The sequence below is a fragment of the Melanotaenia boesemani genome, chromosome 13 (genome assembly GCF_017639745.1).
Source record: "Melanotaenia boesemani isolate fMelBoe1 chromosome 13, fMelBoe1.pri, whole genome shotgun sequence".
Classification (NCBI taxonomy): domain Eukaryota; kingdom Metazoa; phylum Chordata; class Actinopteri; order Atheriniformes; family Melanotaeniidae; genus Melanotaenia; species Melanotaenia boesemani.
Genome location: NC_055694.1, coordinates 19,717,175 through 19,734,638, shown reverse-complemented (window position 1 = coordinate 19,734,638; position 17,464 = coordinate 19,717,175). Strand labels below are relative to the sequence as shown.

The following is a 17,464-nucleotide window of genomic DNA, read 5'->3' as shown; positions in this document are numbered from 1 at the left end:
ATAAAGACAGGCAACATGGCAACATGTACGAGAATTATGTTGTCTGTTCATCTGAGGTTGTTTTAACTTATTTTCTAATTTGGTATTGGCCAGATACTTTTTACCAAAAATTTTTTGAGAATTTCATGATACAGTCTCCTAAAGATGCTTTATATTTTGTCTCTTGTCTTTATTGGAAAATAATTTAGCGGTGTATAAAACAATCTTTTCCACAGAAATATTCACAGCAACTTAACTGCAAGGAGAACTGAAAGTTATGCTGTTTAGCTGCCACACATGGGGAAAAACAAACAGCAAATTCAAATAAAACAACTAAAACCTTGCATAATATTGTGTATTTAAAATGTGACAAAAATATCCTATGGTACTGTATGTTAATTAGGATTAGACAATGAAGAGCTGCACTGTATTCAACTTTTTTTCTTAGCCATTAGTAAACAATAAATTAGTGTAAGGGTTCCTTTATGTATGAATTATGTTTTTACCCCCTTCTTTATATCTTAAAATCTTTGTATAAAGAATAAAAAATATGAAAAAATTAAACTTTCTTAACAAATATTAAATTAGACTGTTTTTGAATTTATACGTTTCAGGACAATCAGTTTCACATGCAAACAAACCTAACAGAATGAACCAGATGCTTGGTTAACTATAAAAGACTTTTTATCCCCTATTGTTATACAATCTGTGCCGTACCGGCTTAATGTTTTTTTGTGTAGGCATCAGCAGCTTTTTAACCAAATAGAAATGAGTATCCTTTTTGCGGAATACCACAAAAAGTCTGCTCACAGTCCATTTACTTGTGTTTGCCTCTGAACAGAATGAAAACTGAAATTTGCAATCTGCAAACCACAAACGCCGGTCTGGTTGAAGTTAGAACAAAGGATATTACCATCCAATAGTCTGCAGGAACTGAGCAGACTCTTCCTTCCTTTCAGCCTGTTTTGCAGTCACCTTGGGACAAGTAGAGAAAACGGGATGGCAAATTTATGCAGTCTAACTTCATAACTTCCCATAAGCAGACACATTTTAGAGAGGACACAACCCTTTGTCTAAGCAGCTGGAACCATGTGGTGTGAATCTCAGTAAATCACCCACTTTGTATGTTTTAATGGCTGCCTTTGCTGAGATATTTAGCTGCTTTAAGACGGTTGTAATAATTTTTTGAAAAATTGTTTTCATCTGCACAGCTAATGATTTAGCTTTCTGTAAAAATATTTCTATGACGTGCATGTTTGTAAAAGTACATGATGGATGCTAGACCCACCCAGGAAGTGACTCCACCCTGCAGCGATGTACAGAATTCCCCCTTGCTAAAGGAAAGAGAGTAAGCCACGGCGCATAGCCTCTCCATTTGCCCCTCTCAAAAGACTCCATTGTTCCCAGACGTCTGAGGCGAGAGAGTGAGCTAAAGGCAGTTATGAAGCTCGGAGGTGGGCAGGGGCTGGGGTGGTGGGTGTTGGGCCGCTGCCTAAAACCACACGGAGGAGAGGGAGGCAGACACAGAGCATCTCTGTGCGACTCGCAGCCTACTGTTGGAGCTTTGCCCCAGCTTAACAGCACAGTATGAAAAACTCCACAACATGACACAAAACGCACACCTAACTGCCAGGAGGCTCAACCGACTCAACGATCATGGGGCATATGCTCCTCCATATTTGGTGCTGTTTGTCTTCTTGAAAAGGGATTTTTTTCAGTTTAAAAAAAAGAAAAAAAAACCTTCAGGCACTACTTGAACTGGCCAATCAGAAGGGCCAGCTGGACGCAGCCCCTGGCAACTTGTTAATAATGTTTGTGTGCTGCTCTTGGAAATAGAAAATAAGTGTCATGAGACCGTAACGGTCACAAGCGTAGAAGCGGGAATACTTTATTTCTTTTTTCATTCCATGGTAGCAATATAATTTAATGGACAGGAAGAGGCAATGAAGAATTCTCGATGAAGCAATTAGGGAAGTTTGTGTTTTCATTTTCTTTTTATTGAAACAGTATGAACAAAAACACTGCAATTAAATAAAAGGTTTGAATGAATCAGATGGCACAACTGAAAGACCTAGGGCTAGTATGATATGGCAAAGCAGTAGGGAGGGATCAAGCATGTCGTTGCAAACATTTGCAGTGTCTAAAGCCTATTACATCATTCATTCAGTGCACATATTAAATAACTTTATAAAGCAAGCAGGGGTAAGCTGAGACTTTATTATTTGTACACCCATTTAGCACACTTACAAAAGCAAAAACAACAAAATACTGCACTAAGATTAGGTGCAGCTATAAAATGTAATCTGGGGTTAAACACTGGATGGCTGTTCTGGTAACAATTTACAGAAGAACTAGGAATACATTGTCAAAACAATGCTGTTATTATGTCTAACAACCACTGGCACTTTGAGAGCCAGAAGTCATCCAAGTAGTTGTCTTTGGAATGGGTGGCAGTTACAAAAGAAAGAAAAAGTCACATTAATAATGCACTTCAAAAGTTACAAATCCTCCTAGCTAGCAAGAGAATACCAGGGACAGTGGCACAAACCCTTCTGCTAAATTTCACAGATATGTATTAGGTGTTTATATGTCAGTGTTAAGGTGGGCAGAATGTCACGTTACTATTGCAATGAGGGTGCCTTTTCTTTTCTTATGGCCTCTCAGAGCGCACGAGTATAGCCGGAACAACTTCTGCACACTGTGCTTCATACAGTTGGCCAACATGTCAGGTATTCTGGTTGCATGAGAAAGTATTTGATCTGGTGCTCAGGGGTGTTTAAGCTGCAACAATAGCCTACGGTTGCCTGTACATACTACAGAATTCCATAATATCAAATGCTAGCCTATGCAACTGCAACAAATGAAAAAAAAAATCATCAGCTGTATACTATGTAGTGCCCTTGCATTGTATATACATACATCCTGTGGAATTTGTAGCAGTATTTCCTGCTTCCTAACCCCACCCTTCATGTGTGTATTTGAGCCTTTTTTTTCTTTTTTTGCTTTGTCAGTATTCTCCATTTATACGCTCTTTTGTCCAACTTCAACATTAAAATCAGTCATTTCACCACTTCAAAGGAGACCCCCCCCTCCCCACAGAAGTCAGATAATCTGCTTTTTCTCTTTTAATTTAACTAAATGCGTTTGAAAAGCCCTATAATTCCTTGCAACATCCTCCTTTCACCTTGTTTTGTTTTCTTCAAGGGAATAAGGGATAATAGATCAGCAGCTCCTCTTGATCAGGGAGGTAGCAGGGGGTGTGAGGATGTTGGCTCATGTACCCCTCTTGTCTCACATACAGTACATGCAGTATATACATTAACACACACAAATTTTCCTCCACCTCTTTGTTTGGCATCAGTTCAGAGTCCTGGTTAGATTAGTTTAGTTCTGGTATCGTGCTTGTTTTAATGATCAAAATTGACGTCACAGTTCAGTAGTTCAGAATTTCCAGAACTTAGCTCGCTCCTGCTGCTTGGTCGACTTTTTCTTTAAGGGCTGTGGGAGCAAAACAGAGAACCAGTCAGTTTTTCTAAAAGTAAAATAAAATCTAAAAGTAAAAAAATTGTGTCCATTTAAAAGCTGGTTAATTGGAATGTTTTTTTAATTTGTTATTTACAATAATTTCTCTTTCAGAGCATGTAGGAGCGAACAAAAAATGGGTGGTGAAAAAATAAGGTTTTAAGGTTGAATTGGATGATTAAAGGTCTCGGAACAATTTAAAAGGAGAAGGAGTTTAAGGTTTACACAAGCTTCAAGACTATATTCACTATTTTAGTGTTGCTTAACAGCAAGATTCCAAGATGATATATAGTGTATTTTTTATTTTTTAATGCTGGTGATAGCAGTCAATTAGTTTCTGAGAAATAAATAAATAAAAACAGTAATTGCTGATTGTGGTTTGCAGCCCCACTTCCAACACAAGCTGTCTGTTTCTGGGGTCAAATCAAGCTGTTAATATAAAACCAGCCTACCTGATGACTGGTGACCATGTAGACTGATACTGAGTCAACAAAAACAAGGTAATGTTGGGGCCAAATAGAGCCATTTGTCCCCATTAATGCCTGATTTTCCTCCCAGAAGTATGAAGCTATGTGTTAGTTAAAGGAGCAACAACCACAAAGCTTTGTCAGATGTGTTTTTTGAGGCGGTTTGGGAGGGGAGAGGATATCTGTTACATCTCTGTAAAAAGGTGGGTGAGGGGTTAAAACAATTAGCAGAAATAATCAAATAGAGAAATTTACAGAAACCATAACGCTCTCTTTTTTGGCAGGTTTTTTGCTCTTGGCAGACCTGTGATAAAAAAGAAACAATAATCATTGTTATTATTAATCTCATAGGAGAGGGTGTGGTCTGTGGGAATGCTGTCTGCTGGAAGGGAACTGGTTTACTCTTATGATGAATTGTCTGTCGTTTGGATGTGTTCAATACCCTGAGAACAATTATGGTTGTAATGCTGTGCAGTTTGTGCTGGGCATCTAAAGTAATCTTATCACACAAAACAAGCGGCATTACATCATTTTCAGTGTCATTCATCAGTGGATAATTCATAAGTGGATAGAATATATAAATATATAAATGTATGTCCATTTGGAGTGGTGAGATACTCACGAGTATTTTCCCATCCTTCTCACTACTGCAATCACCACGGCGATGACGATGATCACTGCCAACAGGGCGCCAATCACAATGCCGACTACCTGGCCAGAGCTCAGGCCCTCTGCGAGACAAATGTTGGTTCATTGGTGGAATTACAGATCTTTAGAGAATATCAGTTGGATTTTTACTTTACAAATTCCAAATGCCTGCAAGCTTTTTCATTATCACACTTCATTTAGTTCATAGTCACATTCAAAGAGATGCTGGGCTAGTATATGCCTTTAAAGTATTTCTGTACTACAAAGAAAAATAAACACATAAATCTTTTATAACTTTTGTAACTTCTGACTTTAAACTGTGCATTTTTTTCGGTGTTCCAGCTCACTTTCCTCACCTTCTACATCATTTTCAACAATCACATGTTCTTGACCCTCTGTGTTTCTTGTCTCCTCGGTTAGGACCTCGGTTTCTACTGGATCAACGGGAGCTGTAGTCTCTTTAGCTGGTGCTGCAGTGTCCACAGCAGGAGCCTCAGTCTCAACAACAGGGGCTTCAGTCTCGACAGCAGAGGCTTCAGTCTTGACAACAGGGGCTTCAGTCTCAACAGTTGGTGCTTCAGTCTCGACAGTGGGAGCTGCAGTGTCAAGGGCAGTAGCAGCAGGGACCTCGGTCTCAACTTCAGGTGCTTCAGTAATAACGACGGGTGCGGCTGTGACTGCAATGACTTCAGGGGCAGGTTGGAGTTCAGTTGGAGAAGAACCGGTGATAACTTTAGCAGTGGTTGGTTCTGCAGCTTCAGGAGCTTCAGTGGCAATTTCCACACCTGGCTCAGCAGCATCAGCTTCTGTTGGAAGTACTGTGGGACCTGGGGAAAGCAATAACAATGATCAGAAACACTTTCAATGCTAATCTTTTCTCTCTCTCTTATTGCCTCTCATCCTAAATAGCTGAGAAAAACCTGAGTCTTTTTGTTTGCATTTTTACTCCCCACTGTAGTTGTTGATATTCGTGCTGAAGTTTCTGGATCTTTGTAAAGTGCTTTGTAACATATGGGCACGTTCATCATTTTGACAGGACAATTGTGAACTGAATTCTTTTATCTTTTTATGGCAGCAACACAGTTATACAAAGGGGAAGTGAATTACACTTCTAAATGATAGTAGAAACCCACGAGAGCAGGTCGTTCTATTGTTCCGCCTCTCGTTTGAATGGTGACAATAAGCACTTAAATAAGTAAATCAAAGCGACAACTGACACAGAAAAGGTCTCCAGTTTGCCCAGATGGGTGCAAGAGAAGGTTTTCACTCTCTCATGACAATTCTCCCATCATCAGGGCATAATTACCATGGCCATATATACACCCCACCCAGTGACCTCACAAAATGTACATCCTCCCTCCATGCCTCCATCCCTCCATCCTGTCTTTAAATTAGTTTCTTTTTGCACTGGAATGTCACATCCGCTGCCTCATTTCCTGTGTGTGTGTGTGTGTGTGTGTCTGGGGGCTCATGTGTTAGGAGAGCTGGGGAAGGTTTGTTAACTCTAAGCCCCTTAATATGCCCAGTTATCAGAGGGTGGGGCTGCAAGGACAACTCCTTAACATGTGAGAAAAAGGCCAGTTTTTCTATTAAAAAATGTATTCTTTATTAAAAAAACATAATGTGTAAAATGATTGGCATACATCTAAAAAGAAGCTTCTTCAGAACACAGGAATTTATGTGTAATTGCAATAAAACAGAAGCTCCCACTTCATCCCAACTGAACGAAGACGTGTATTTATCCTTGTGTCTTTCACCAGGGTCCATACCATGAACCAGCCTGAATTCAACCTAATCATTTCTCTCTAATAACCCATTCTGCCATGTTTAACATAATTCCAGCCACAGCTCAAAGTTTAGCCTGGACACCACTGCTTCAAAATGAAGGGGGTAGACTTCAGTGTGGCACCAAAATTACAGTCTGCAATCAACTTTCCACTGACAAAAAGTTGGCTTGAAATCACTTTTTCTCTACTCAAATCTGCTCATCCCTCAAAGCTTTCTTTCTGGTGAGAGCATGAAGTAAGTCTTCTAAGCTTAGTGTCTGACATCATGTTCTCTCCATCTCCTTTTTACCAGTTCCTTTAAATACTTGAAATAATACAGAATACTTTACAAGGCAAAAATAACTCTGAATGGCATGCGTTCATTAGCAACAGGCAGGGTAAATATAACAAAACATTTGTTCCCACTGTGGCTGACTATTGAAGGGGGTTTTCAGACAGTTTGTTTGGAACGTCTGTTAGCGATGATAAAACGGTCTGTGCTTCAGAGTATGGCTGCATACTATGTGTAATCACCCCCTCAACCTCCACTAACAATTGTTTCATTATGTGTACAGTTCCCACAATTAGCTCAGAGTAGTATTTCCTTCCCACAGAGCTAACCTTCCTGGGTTACCACAGCTGCATTTGTGAGTAAAACTGTTTTGGCTTACAACCCCTTTTCTTGCTTATCCTTTTAATTGACTTTGCCTCTTGTCTTCCTCTTCATGACAATGCCACTCCCCAGTGATGGGTTTGTTGCTGCTGAAACCTTTTAGAGGACTGAATCCCAAAGAAAAATCATTTGGGAGCATTCAACAAGGGGGGAGAGAAGCTTTGAGGGACAGCTGTGATTCAAAGCTAACAATCTAGGGAGCTGCCCCTTGACCCTCTGCAACATAGCTTCCTTGTTAACATTTACTTAAAGCAAGATGAGTGACTGCAGTGTGGATGTAAAGAGGATAATGATGTATGTGTGTATCACTGTGTTAATCCTAAATATGTACTGAGCAGGGGGAGAGGCCCACAATTGAACCCCCAACACTGTGTAACGATGTCTATAAAGATATCTGGGTCAGCCATTTAAAGGACAATTTATTAAGGTGAGTTTTGTGCAGCTGCACTCCTAGACCCTCATGCAAGCCTGAGACGATTCAAAACCCAGGGCACTGGATGGAAACTCTACAAAAATAATTTAACATTGCAAAGCTAGAAGCATTTTCAGATTCTTTTCTTTAATCCTAGACTTATTAACTCTTTCCATAAATGTGCTTTTGTCCTCTTTATTCCACATTGTTTGTAGATAGATAGATAGATAGATAGATAGATAGATAGATAGATAGATAGATAGATAGATAGATAGATAGATAGATAGATAGATAGATAGATAGATAGATAGATAGATAGATAGATAGATAGATAGATAGATAGATACAGATGTAATTTTGATGCTAATGGACTTCAAATGACTGCTTTTGAAGCATTAAGTGATGCAGATAAACAGGAAGAGTGAAGTAAAAGGCACTGAGTGAAAAGTGAGAGGTGGTAAAAAAATACCGCATAAAGTAATGAGAGACATGGTGGCACCCCTGCAGGGCTTCACTCCTGCCTGACAGAAATAAAACTTCTACAGAGAGTAAGGAGGTGCACAACAATACACACTGAAACAGCGAAGGAGGGAGTAACAGCTTCTATCCTGCCATACGATCACCATCAGCTGCCTCCCGTTTTTTTCAGTTTTTTTTTTTTTTTTTGTGTGTGTGTGTGCGCGTGTGTTTGCTAATTCACAGTCCCATGTGGGAGGGAAAGGTGATGTGAGAGGAGTGTGACTATGTCCACCTTTGGAGCTTAGGAATGTTTTCATGGTGCTGAAGGAGGGAAACGAGAGTGATACAGGCACCCTGCCCCTCTCACAGCACTAACATGAGCTGCCATATCACATACCCTCCCCCACTAAACCAGCAAGAGTCATCTCTAAAGATACTCAGCTGTGCCATGTAATGCTCATGAGGGATTTTAAATGAGACGTGCCAGAGTGGAATATTCTCAGCCGGTGTTATCGCAACCAGCACAATGAGCTTCCATTCTCATTAAGGAACTGTTGTTTTTCTCCTCCTGGTTTAGATAACGAGGACATGTAGCTGGTTCCATCTGGACTCCATCAGCAGGGGCAGGAACTGGCAGCAGATCAAGTGGGTTTTACAGATCTGATCACAAAGTATTGCATTAGAACAGGGATCATTAAACAAGTAGCTACAATAGAAATAGCTAAATAAATAAGTTATGTTGCATCATCACCTCTGCTTTTCAGTGCTCTTCTTTTTGTTCTAACCAAATCTAAACTGCTCGTTAAAACACCAATGACCTCCACAATTTTATCAAGCAAACCCCTTAAAGTATTTCTTATCTAGCTAACCTTCAACTCCCACATCGTGAAACATCCATTCAGCTGCATAAGAGCTTCTTTAGTCAGCAAAGCCATTTTTTTTTTTTTTTTTTTGGATCTCTCGCAGCAAATGTGCACTTAGGTGCTACAGATGTTTGTGTTCGTACTCACAGAAGGGGCCCAAGAAAATCTTGTGAGGCAGCCTGGAACATTGCTTGTGATGTAGTTTGCAGAGTTTGACTCATATCTGAGAGAATCTGCTCCAGTCTCAAGTGATCAGAACTGAAACAGCCTCAACCTCCACTTCCTTAAACAGATGTTTCTTTCTGCAAGCGGAAACATTTGGAAGCATGACTCTGCGCTTTTTGTTTTTTTTCCCCCTTTCCCCTCCTTCTCAAAATGAGACATGAGAGGAGCTTGTTCCTCATGTTCCCTCTTTACTGGCATGTGTCTCATATTTGGAGTATGAGCGCAACATTTGAGTCATTTCTAGGAGCGGGAATGGACAAAGGGCATTGACCTCTTCCTTCAGCGGCCAGATGTGATGAGGATGTTATTGGTCCAGTGAGGCAGACAAAACTCATTAAGAGGGAGCTCAGGGTGTGGTGGGGGACCAGTGGTGAGTGGGAGGAGACTTTTACAGGATTCATGGGGTTTCCTGGTTAAGTGAGCAGAGGAGATGGAGCTAAAAGTCCCCACTTGTGAGGTTTGGATGAGGCTTGAGTGACTCTCTTTGTTTCGTTTCTCATTTGTAAAGGGGTGCGAGCAGGATTGAGAATCTTTCTGAGTCTAAGTACTGTTCTTCCTTCTACAGAGTAAACAGTCGGAAAGAGGATGCAGGGACATCCATTAGTGAACATTTTTGTTTTTAAAACATCTCCTCTGTACTCTCCAACTTCATCTCCAAGAGTTAAGAGTCATCAGTTGGTAAGAGGGGGAAGGGGACAGATAGATGGAGAAAGGTGGTGGGCTGTTGAGTGAGTGACTGAGTGAGAGCGAGAGCAGCAATAGAGGGGGGGATTTTAAGTGGTAAAGGTTGACACCCCACCAAAGATGGGTAAATGCCAAGGGGTGGCGCGCTGCACAGTTTAACAACATACGGCAAAGGGTGGGGCAACTCTTAAAGTTCTTCACGTCTCTTCCTTCTCTGTCACTCATATGATCCTCTTAAATATAGAGCCTTTTACTATTAATACACACATGCAAGCCCAAACAGCCCTGCTCTACAGTTCCCTCTGGCCTCACCCCCACCTCTCCAAACTTAGTGCCGGCTACTTCCCTGAGCAAACAGAACTGGTGAAGGGAAGGGGAGGAAGCAGAGGGAAACAATGAGAGTGAAAAAAATTATACAGGGAAAGAGACAGAAGATGGAGATGCTAACTTAAGGGTAAAATGAGAGGAAGCTCAGGGTAGGCTTTCGGATAAAAGTGCATGGTGTATGTTACAGTTTACAGCCACCACACACCACCTCCCTCCCTGCCTGCATATGAGCACTGTGCTGGAAGGCTTCCAAAGGATATTCCTTTCTTCTCTATAGCAGTGCCAAGAGTTTACAGACACGAGGCAGCAGCTCCTGCTATTACATCACTTTTTTTCCCTCATGGCTGCAAATGAAACTTTTCCTCATGTCTAGAGCTCAGAAATAGTTAACAGTGTGAAAAAAGGGGGAAAAAATCTAACAAGGCAGGATCTATGTGGTAAATCAGGATAGAGTTTGAGTGCTTACTCTTTGTTTGATTAACTCTTTAACCAAAATGTTTGCCTTTTCCATCAGTGATTGTCAGCTCAGGCGGAACACGGGGGTTAAACTCAAGTCAGGAGTTTAACTTTAAAAACAAATTAAATAAATAAAAATAATGAAAGGTGTAGCATTATTAAAAAAATCATATAAACTTAATAATGGGATACATATCAAAGTTGAACCTCTATTTGAATCCACCCTCCTGAGTGTCATTGTTCAATCAGCAGGGATTAAAGCAGACAAAGAGTGGTGTAGTGAGGGCACATGGAGGCACAGGGGACACGGTGTGCTAAAAGCAGGACAGTGATAAAGACTACACTTACTTGCACTTGTGAAGACACAGAATGGGCCAACCAGGGCCAACAGGAGCAGCAGCTGAACATTCATTGTGGTGAAAACTCTTCTCCAATCTTCTCTCCTGTCAGAAGCTTTAAGGATTCCCTCAGGGCAAAGAGCGCAACACTAGAGACCTCAAACACGCTGCTGAACATACACACTGGAGGAAGATGGACCCCTCCCCAAAAAAGGTCAAGAGTGAATATAAAGTCTTTGGCGGAAGTTTGGAAAACAGTAGTCTAAGATTCGCGTAACTTGTGGAGGTGAGGATGGACGGGCTGAGGAAAGGAAACGAATGGTGGAAGGATGTGTAGAGGAGAAGAGAAAAGAGAGGAGCTCTGGCCACTTTGAGGAAGTGTAGGAGAGGGAGGGAATGGCACACAGCAAAAGAGAGAAAAGAGTGTGAGTGACTGAGCGTGAAGGAGGGGGGCTGGTACTGGTGGGCTGGGCGGTTTGGGGAGCGAGGGGCAGGTTATGTTGGGAGGCGGCTGCTCTGAAAAGGGGCAGCAAGGTGGTTTCAGCCATGTTCAAGACCCGCTCACTTGGTAGCCAGGCCGGCAAACCATGCAATATCAACAGTTTACAGACACTCACACTAACACACGCTTGAAAACAGATAAGCAGATAAGTTTTTTTGTATCCAGATAAGACAGGAGGTTTAAACTACAGTTGGTCAGTTAAAGAGATTTTCCTTCAAATACTTTCTGAATGAATGGAAAGAGACGTAAACAGAGCTTTGGGTTGTCTCAAATAATCCCTAATCACAGACTTAAGAGGCAAATAAATGCCTGGAGTAGAGCCTTGCTTCATGTCTACATTCTTTAACAATACTAAACTGTTTATAAAAGAAAACTGAATGAAACAAGCATATGTAACACAGCTGCCTTGATCCTCTATGACATCAGTTATGTTCTTTCAAAGAAAAGTGGCAGTGTGAATTAGACTTTCATACAGAGGGAAAAGTTTGCTACTTTTTTTTTAAATAACGGGACTTGTAAATACAGTCAGAACACTGTGTGACTTTTACACAAGCAAGCATGGGTGGTCTGCTGAGTTTACATCCAATAGAAGACAAACAAACTGTTGCTTGGTGCTAGGCTGACACCTGTTGGACATCACGTAGAAAAGGAACAAAGTGGCACAAAGCCAAACGAAACCTAACAGATTCTCTTAAGTTTTGATTCATCAGAATTGGATTTTAACTTCTCAAAAGAAGAACAGCTTGTTGAAAGCAGACTCAGACCAGCAGCCTGTCCACTAAAGGGATTTTATGAAATAAATGCAGCAGAGGCAAAGTTACTGCCGTAAAAATGGTCCATGACATTTTAATAATCACTTAAACAGATTTTTACCATTGAACTGCCATACACAGAATATTTATGACACATAAAATGCCAATGCCAGTTTCTTTTTTTTTTTAAATCACTTATTTACATAATGCTGAAGATATGTACATGATCTCCTGAAAGACAAATAACAAAATACGTCTCCATTTGCAACTTTCTTTTTTGAGTCTGTTTTGCAGGAGCAAACGGAGGAGTAACATACTGTTATTTACAAGGACGACAACACACAAACATAGAAGATATACATATGCTGGTCACTGTTATACAGCATTGAATGATAATAAGGGCTATTTTTCTATTTTTTTCCCCCCTTAACAATGAGACCTTGATTTGAACACCTGAAAATTCACTGAGATCCTCCGACTCAAACAGCATTTTAAGGTCCCATATTTTGCTCTGGGAAATATGAGAGCTTAAAGTGTTGATACAAAGAAATTTATTTGTTTCTTCTTTTATTTTTTTTTAGCTGTATGAAGCTGTATGCTCATGGAAATCAGAGACAACTATACACAATTATACACACAGACAAAATTAACATCACAGTGAACAAAACAAAGAAGGTTTTTTTATTCCCTTGACTTTTTTTTAATGTCCTTTGAACAAAGAAATAAAAAGAGTTCATGTTTTTTTCTTTTATGTCTTACATGAACTAGATCCGATCCAGCTTGTGCAAAAATTGCTCATCTTCACCCTAAAGGAGGCATCTTGAATCATGACCAACCTTCTCTGCCTGGTTAGAAATGATATGCATTTTTCCCCGAAAGAATTACAGAACTTGAGAAAGTTCACAAAGTTCAAGGCTGGCTTGCGTCTTGTTTTCATCTGGTTTGAGCTTATTCCAGTCTTTTGTATGACTTAGCTTACATATATGACTAATAAAGATTCTCACCTTTTTATTGACAATCACAGGATGCTTGCTGTTAGCCAAGAGGAACTGAACGCTAACCACATAGTTAACCTCACATACAGATGTAAATGGCACAGATGTTTAGATTGTATGTCAGTTTTCCACCCTGAGACCATGGCACAGTGGAGTGCTGCACACAAAAGAGTTTAGACATAATAAACAACAAATAATGAAAAGTTCAGGGTGAGTGCAAAGATCAGGAAAGCACAGATTGTGTCATGTATAATTTTTAAGATAATGAACAAAGATTGTGGCTGTTTTAACCAGCAGGTGGTGCTCAAGTAAATAAGCTGGAATTATTCCTCTTCAAAGTTTAGCTAAAATCCACAGCATCAAAAGAGTCCCAGCATCTGAGTGAATAAAATGGTACAAGGAAGAAAGGTTTAAATGTTTGGACAAGCTTGGTGAGTATAAAAGAGGTGATTTATATGCAGAGACTTTGCAGTATTCACTTCATTTGACAGAGGGGGTGGAATTTTGCAGACAAAGGACACAAGCTGCAGAAGTAAATGCATTTAAGAGAAAAAAATAACAGCTTGACAACACTTTGTTAACTTGTAACCCTGTTGGCACGCAGGACAAAATCCTTGTGTTTCTATTTTGGCTGCATCAGACATAGTCACCTCCACTTAAATACGGATTGTCTTTAGACACATCAGCTGCTTGTATTAGAAAACAAAAAGGCCAGCATAATTAAAAAAAAAAAAAAACAAAAAAAAACAACTAAAATTTCCATTTTTTTTTTTTGTTAGATTGTCGTCTTTTTTTCTTTTTTTTTTACACAGGTGAACAGAGCCGGTTGGCCACTTCCATACCTCACATTTGTATCATGTTTCCCAATCATCTGTGCAGCTCCCTTTTGTTTTAAGTCATTCGCTTTATTTCTCTATTTCCCCGATGGCTCAGTTTACACAATGGAGTCCCAGTCAAAGTCGTCCTGGATGTCGTCTGCTGTGAGCATGCGTCTCACTTGAAAGTGTCCTGCAGGCAGCGCATGCTGCTGACTCAGCTGGCTGTGATGACCTGCACATGAAAGAAGACAGGAGTGAGGCTTTGATTCCCATTTAGACAAACATAAATAGCTACTACACACTCTTTCATTTCAAAGATTTTATGTATTAAAGATCAAAAGTCCTTATCAGGCCTATAAGGTCTATACAAAATAAGTCAATACAATCTCAGAGGCACAACAACATGACTGTGTCATTATTTATTTGATAAAAGCAAAGCCAAAATGCAGAGGCATTGTGTGAAAAACAAAATACACCCTCACTGTTTCTATGTAAATCAAAAGATAGCCAGGTGCTGCTAATCAAACACTTGATTTATAGATCATCAGCATGTGTGAGCACTGTTTGTTGGTCTGAAGCATTCAGGTGTGTGTTTACACAACACCAAGGAGGAAATACATAAGCAGTGATCTTCAGTCTGGGAAAGTGTTATATGGCCTTTTCCGAAAGCTCTGGAGTCATCCTTCCACAGTAAAAAAAGATTATTTTCAAGTTGAAAACATCTAGACAATCACCGGTCTTTACATGAGTTAATCAGTTAATGTTTAAAGTCGAAGTTTATGACTAGTAAGGACTGAGCTTTGCATAAACTAATGTATACAAACCTTAATGAAGCTATGAAGCTGCTAATTTTTGTTCTACAAACTGTTAACTTATGGTGTATTTGGTTTGTCACACACTTGTTCTGCATTTTGGCTTTGTTTTTGTTCATTACAATATATCATGGTTCATATGTGGTATTTATCTGATTTTAATACTTTGTGGGAGTGAGATTGTTTTTTGCTTTTAGAAATTATGCTCTGATATTTAAAGTCCTAAAATAAAAAACTATGTGTCTTTTTCAATGGGACTGTACATTTTGTAAGTACCCAAATATTTTGAGTTGATCTTGTTGAATACTTGAAAAAGAGAAGAACAGAAAAAACAAAATACAATTAAATTAATGAATCAATAAGTTCTTTTCTCAAAATAAATTTTATATCTAACAGTATATAATAAAGAACATGTTTATGAGGGGGGGTATGCTATCAATTTCATGACTGTTGGTACAAACTACTGTATATATATATATATACATATAGTATATACCATGGTCTGGATGAATACTCGATTCTGATTGGCTGAAGGGTGTCCATTAAAACAGCGTCGCTGTGAAAGCAGCTTGCAGGCTTATTGGGCTCCGTCAGTCCAGGAGAGACGAGAACGGAGCAACATCTGTCGTCCCGCAATGTCCCAACAAGTAATGGTTGGGTCCACAAACATTAAATCTCCATCCTTCAAGCGCCACTATGGACATGCCAGTCTCTTTATGAAATGTCACGACTAATGGCAATGTTACATTTAATTTTAAATATATCGTTGCCTGTCTTTCTGATTACCTTACTTACATACTTGATACAGAGTGAATGGTGGCTAATATTATAAAAATGATTTAGGATAGACTTACTTGCTTGATACACATTTAATGATCAGAGTGAATGGTGGATAATATTTCTTGCAATAAAAACGATTTAGGAAACTTTGACTGTTTGAAACAAAATGTGGCATCATCCTCTGGACACACACAAGCTGTAAGAGCTGCACCCACCCTCTGAAATCATACTTTGTGTCATCTCCCTAACCTCCACTGATCAGGTCGAATACAACAGCTGCGGCCGACCGAGCTGCAGGTTCTGTGTCAGAGCCAGTTAAGAGTCGCCACTGGAGACTCGCCAGATCACGTCTGTGACGGGGCATCACAGTGAAAGCAGACTGCAGGCTTATTGAACGATTCAGGAAACTATCTGTGGATTTTGACTGTTTGAAACAAAATGTAGTATCATCCTCTGGACAAACACAAGCTGTAGGAGCTGCACCCGCCCTCTGAAATGAGTCTTTGTGTCACGTAACATAACTGCGGCTGACCGAGCAGCATGTTACCTTGGCAACACGTCACAACAAGAGATATTAAATAGTCCACTCACCCGCTTCTTGTGAAAAACTTACGATTTTAATGGTAAGAAACAATATTAAGGCATTAATAATTTATTCAATATTTCTTTCTTTCGTAAGTGACCATGGTATTAGCGGGGTAATGCACTTCGATGTGTCCATTATCATTAATTAATGGACTTTGTGGAGTCGTCCATTAATTTATGATAATGGACACCTCGTCGGGCATTATCCCTTACATACAGAACTATTTCTATACCTGTGAAAAAGTTCTATAATGTCTTCTGTGGCTCTGCATTGGGGGAGTTTCACTGCATTACTTGAACAGTATGAGAATTAGAGGATATAGTGATTTTTTTTCTCTCTCTCTCTCTTGGGAGCAAGCCAATTTTGTAAAAGTGAATAGCTTAATAATTCTTTTAAAAAAACTAATCACAACCACATGGACAGATGTGTTATCCCTGTTTAATTTTTTGCACTATTATGAATTCACATATTTAACATATTTCTACAAGAAAAAAATTTATGCTTATTGATATTATTCCCATAACTAAAAGTGCCCTATGTACACAACATCATGACTAAAAATCTGCATATAAAGTACCATCATATCTAATAATGTTCTCTGGAAAATTAGCTATTATAGCTTCCTTTAAGTAGAAATGGTTTCTTGTACAAATTATGCATACTTACCCACCAGTCTCATTTGATCTAAATGAAAGTTTGGCCCTTTCCCCACTTCATGGTTGCATGATGTTTTTCTTGACTATACAGCCTGTTGTAAAACCCCTCACAGCACTTCAAATAGATTTAAGTTTGTACATGACTATTCTTCAGACCTCAGTTTCTTCTTTCTGAGCCTTCATTGTGGATTTGTAAGTGTGATGAGGAAAATCCTCTTCTTGTTGAAGACTACACCTTCATGCAGTCCACATTTCCAACAGATGGCGCCACATTGTCTTTGTAATTTTTTAAACCACGCAAAACCTATAATAATTAAACCCATGACCGCAACCAAACAATTGTCCTACACAGTGCAGCAAGTTCCCAAACCAAAAAATACACTTTTGTTCTATCCTAAACAGGTCTATATCTGATTAATCTATTCAGAGATTTATTCAAAAAGCCCTTTTTTTCTTGAGACTGATCTTTTTTTATGTAGACTTACAAAAAGGATCTGTAAATTTAAGTGTTTGACTGCTCAAACATGTTAAAAAAGAAGGTGAAATTTTTCCATTACTATGAATTTCTAACATCTTCTTCTGACTTCTGAAGAGATTGATGGAGTCACCTGTCATGTTGGGAGCTGTGTTGCTCATAGGGGGCATGTGAGGATATCCTGGTGGGCCCATCAGAGAAGAGATGCTCTGTCTCGAGTCCATGTACATGTTCCCTGTGGGAGAACAGACAAAAGGGCAATGACTAAC

General features: G+C 39.5%; 2 protein-coding genes across 8 annotated transcripts in view; both read right to left on the bottom strand.

The window, feature by feature from the left end:
• Positions 1-1,954: 1,954 nt before the first annotated feature.
• si:ch211-156j16.1 (uncharacterized protein LOC564557 homolog) lies at positions 1,955-11,228 on the bottom strand. Of its 2 annotated transcripts, none has more exons than XM_042005046.1 (4): positions 10,830-11,228; positions 4,973-5,443; positions 4,591-4,699; positions 1,955-3,477 (listed from the first exon to the last, which is right to left on the bottom strand). In XM_042005046.1, exons 1-4 carry the CDS (start codon positions 10,891-10,893, stop codon positions 3,471-3,473), a joined length of 651 nt encoding a protein of 216 aa, XP_041860980.1. In that variant the 5' UTR covers positions 10,894-11,228; the 3' UTR covers positions 1,955-3,470. The 2 variants fall into 2 exon arrangements, with proteins under 2 accessions (XP_041860980.1, XP_041860979.1); XM_042005045.1 differs by lacking the exon at positions 1,955-3,477 and adding an exon at positions 3,528-4,272.
• Positions 11,229-12,499: 1,271 nt separating this feature from the next.
• The window catches only part of LOC121652109 (forkhead box protein J3-like), an 80,690-nt gene continuing 75,725 nt past the window's right edge, over positions 12,500-17,464 (bottom strand). For all 6 annotated transcript variants that reach the window (XM_042004683.1, XM_042004684.1, XM_042004682.1 and 3 more), the window contains 2 exons: positions 17,329-17,430; positions 12,500-14,118 (listed from right to left, as the gene is read on the bottom strand). In XM_042004683.1, the coding sequence (XP_041860617.1) occupies positions 14,003-14,118; positions 17,329-17,430 (218 nt within the window). In that variant the 3' untranslated portion in view covers positions 12,500-14,002. The remainder of the gene's footprint in view (positions 14,119-17,328; positions 17,431-17,464) is intronic.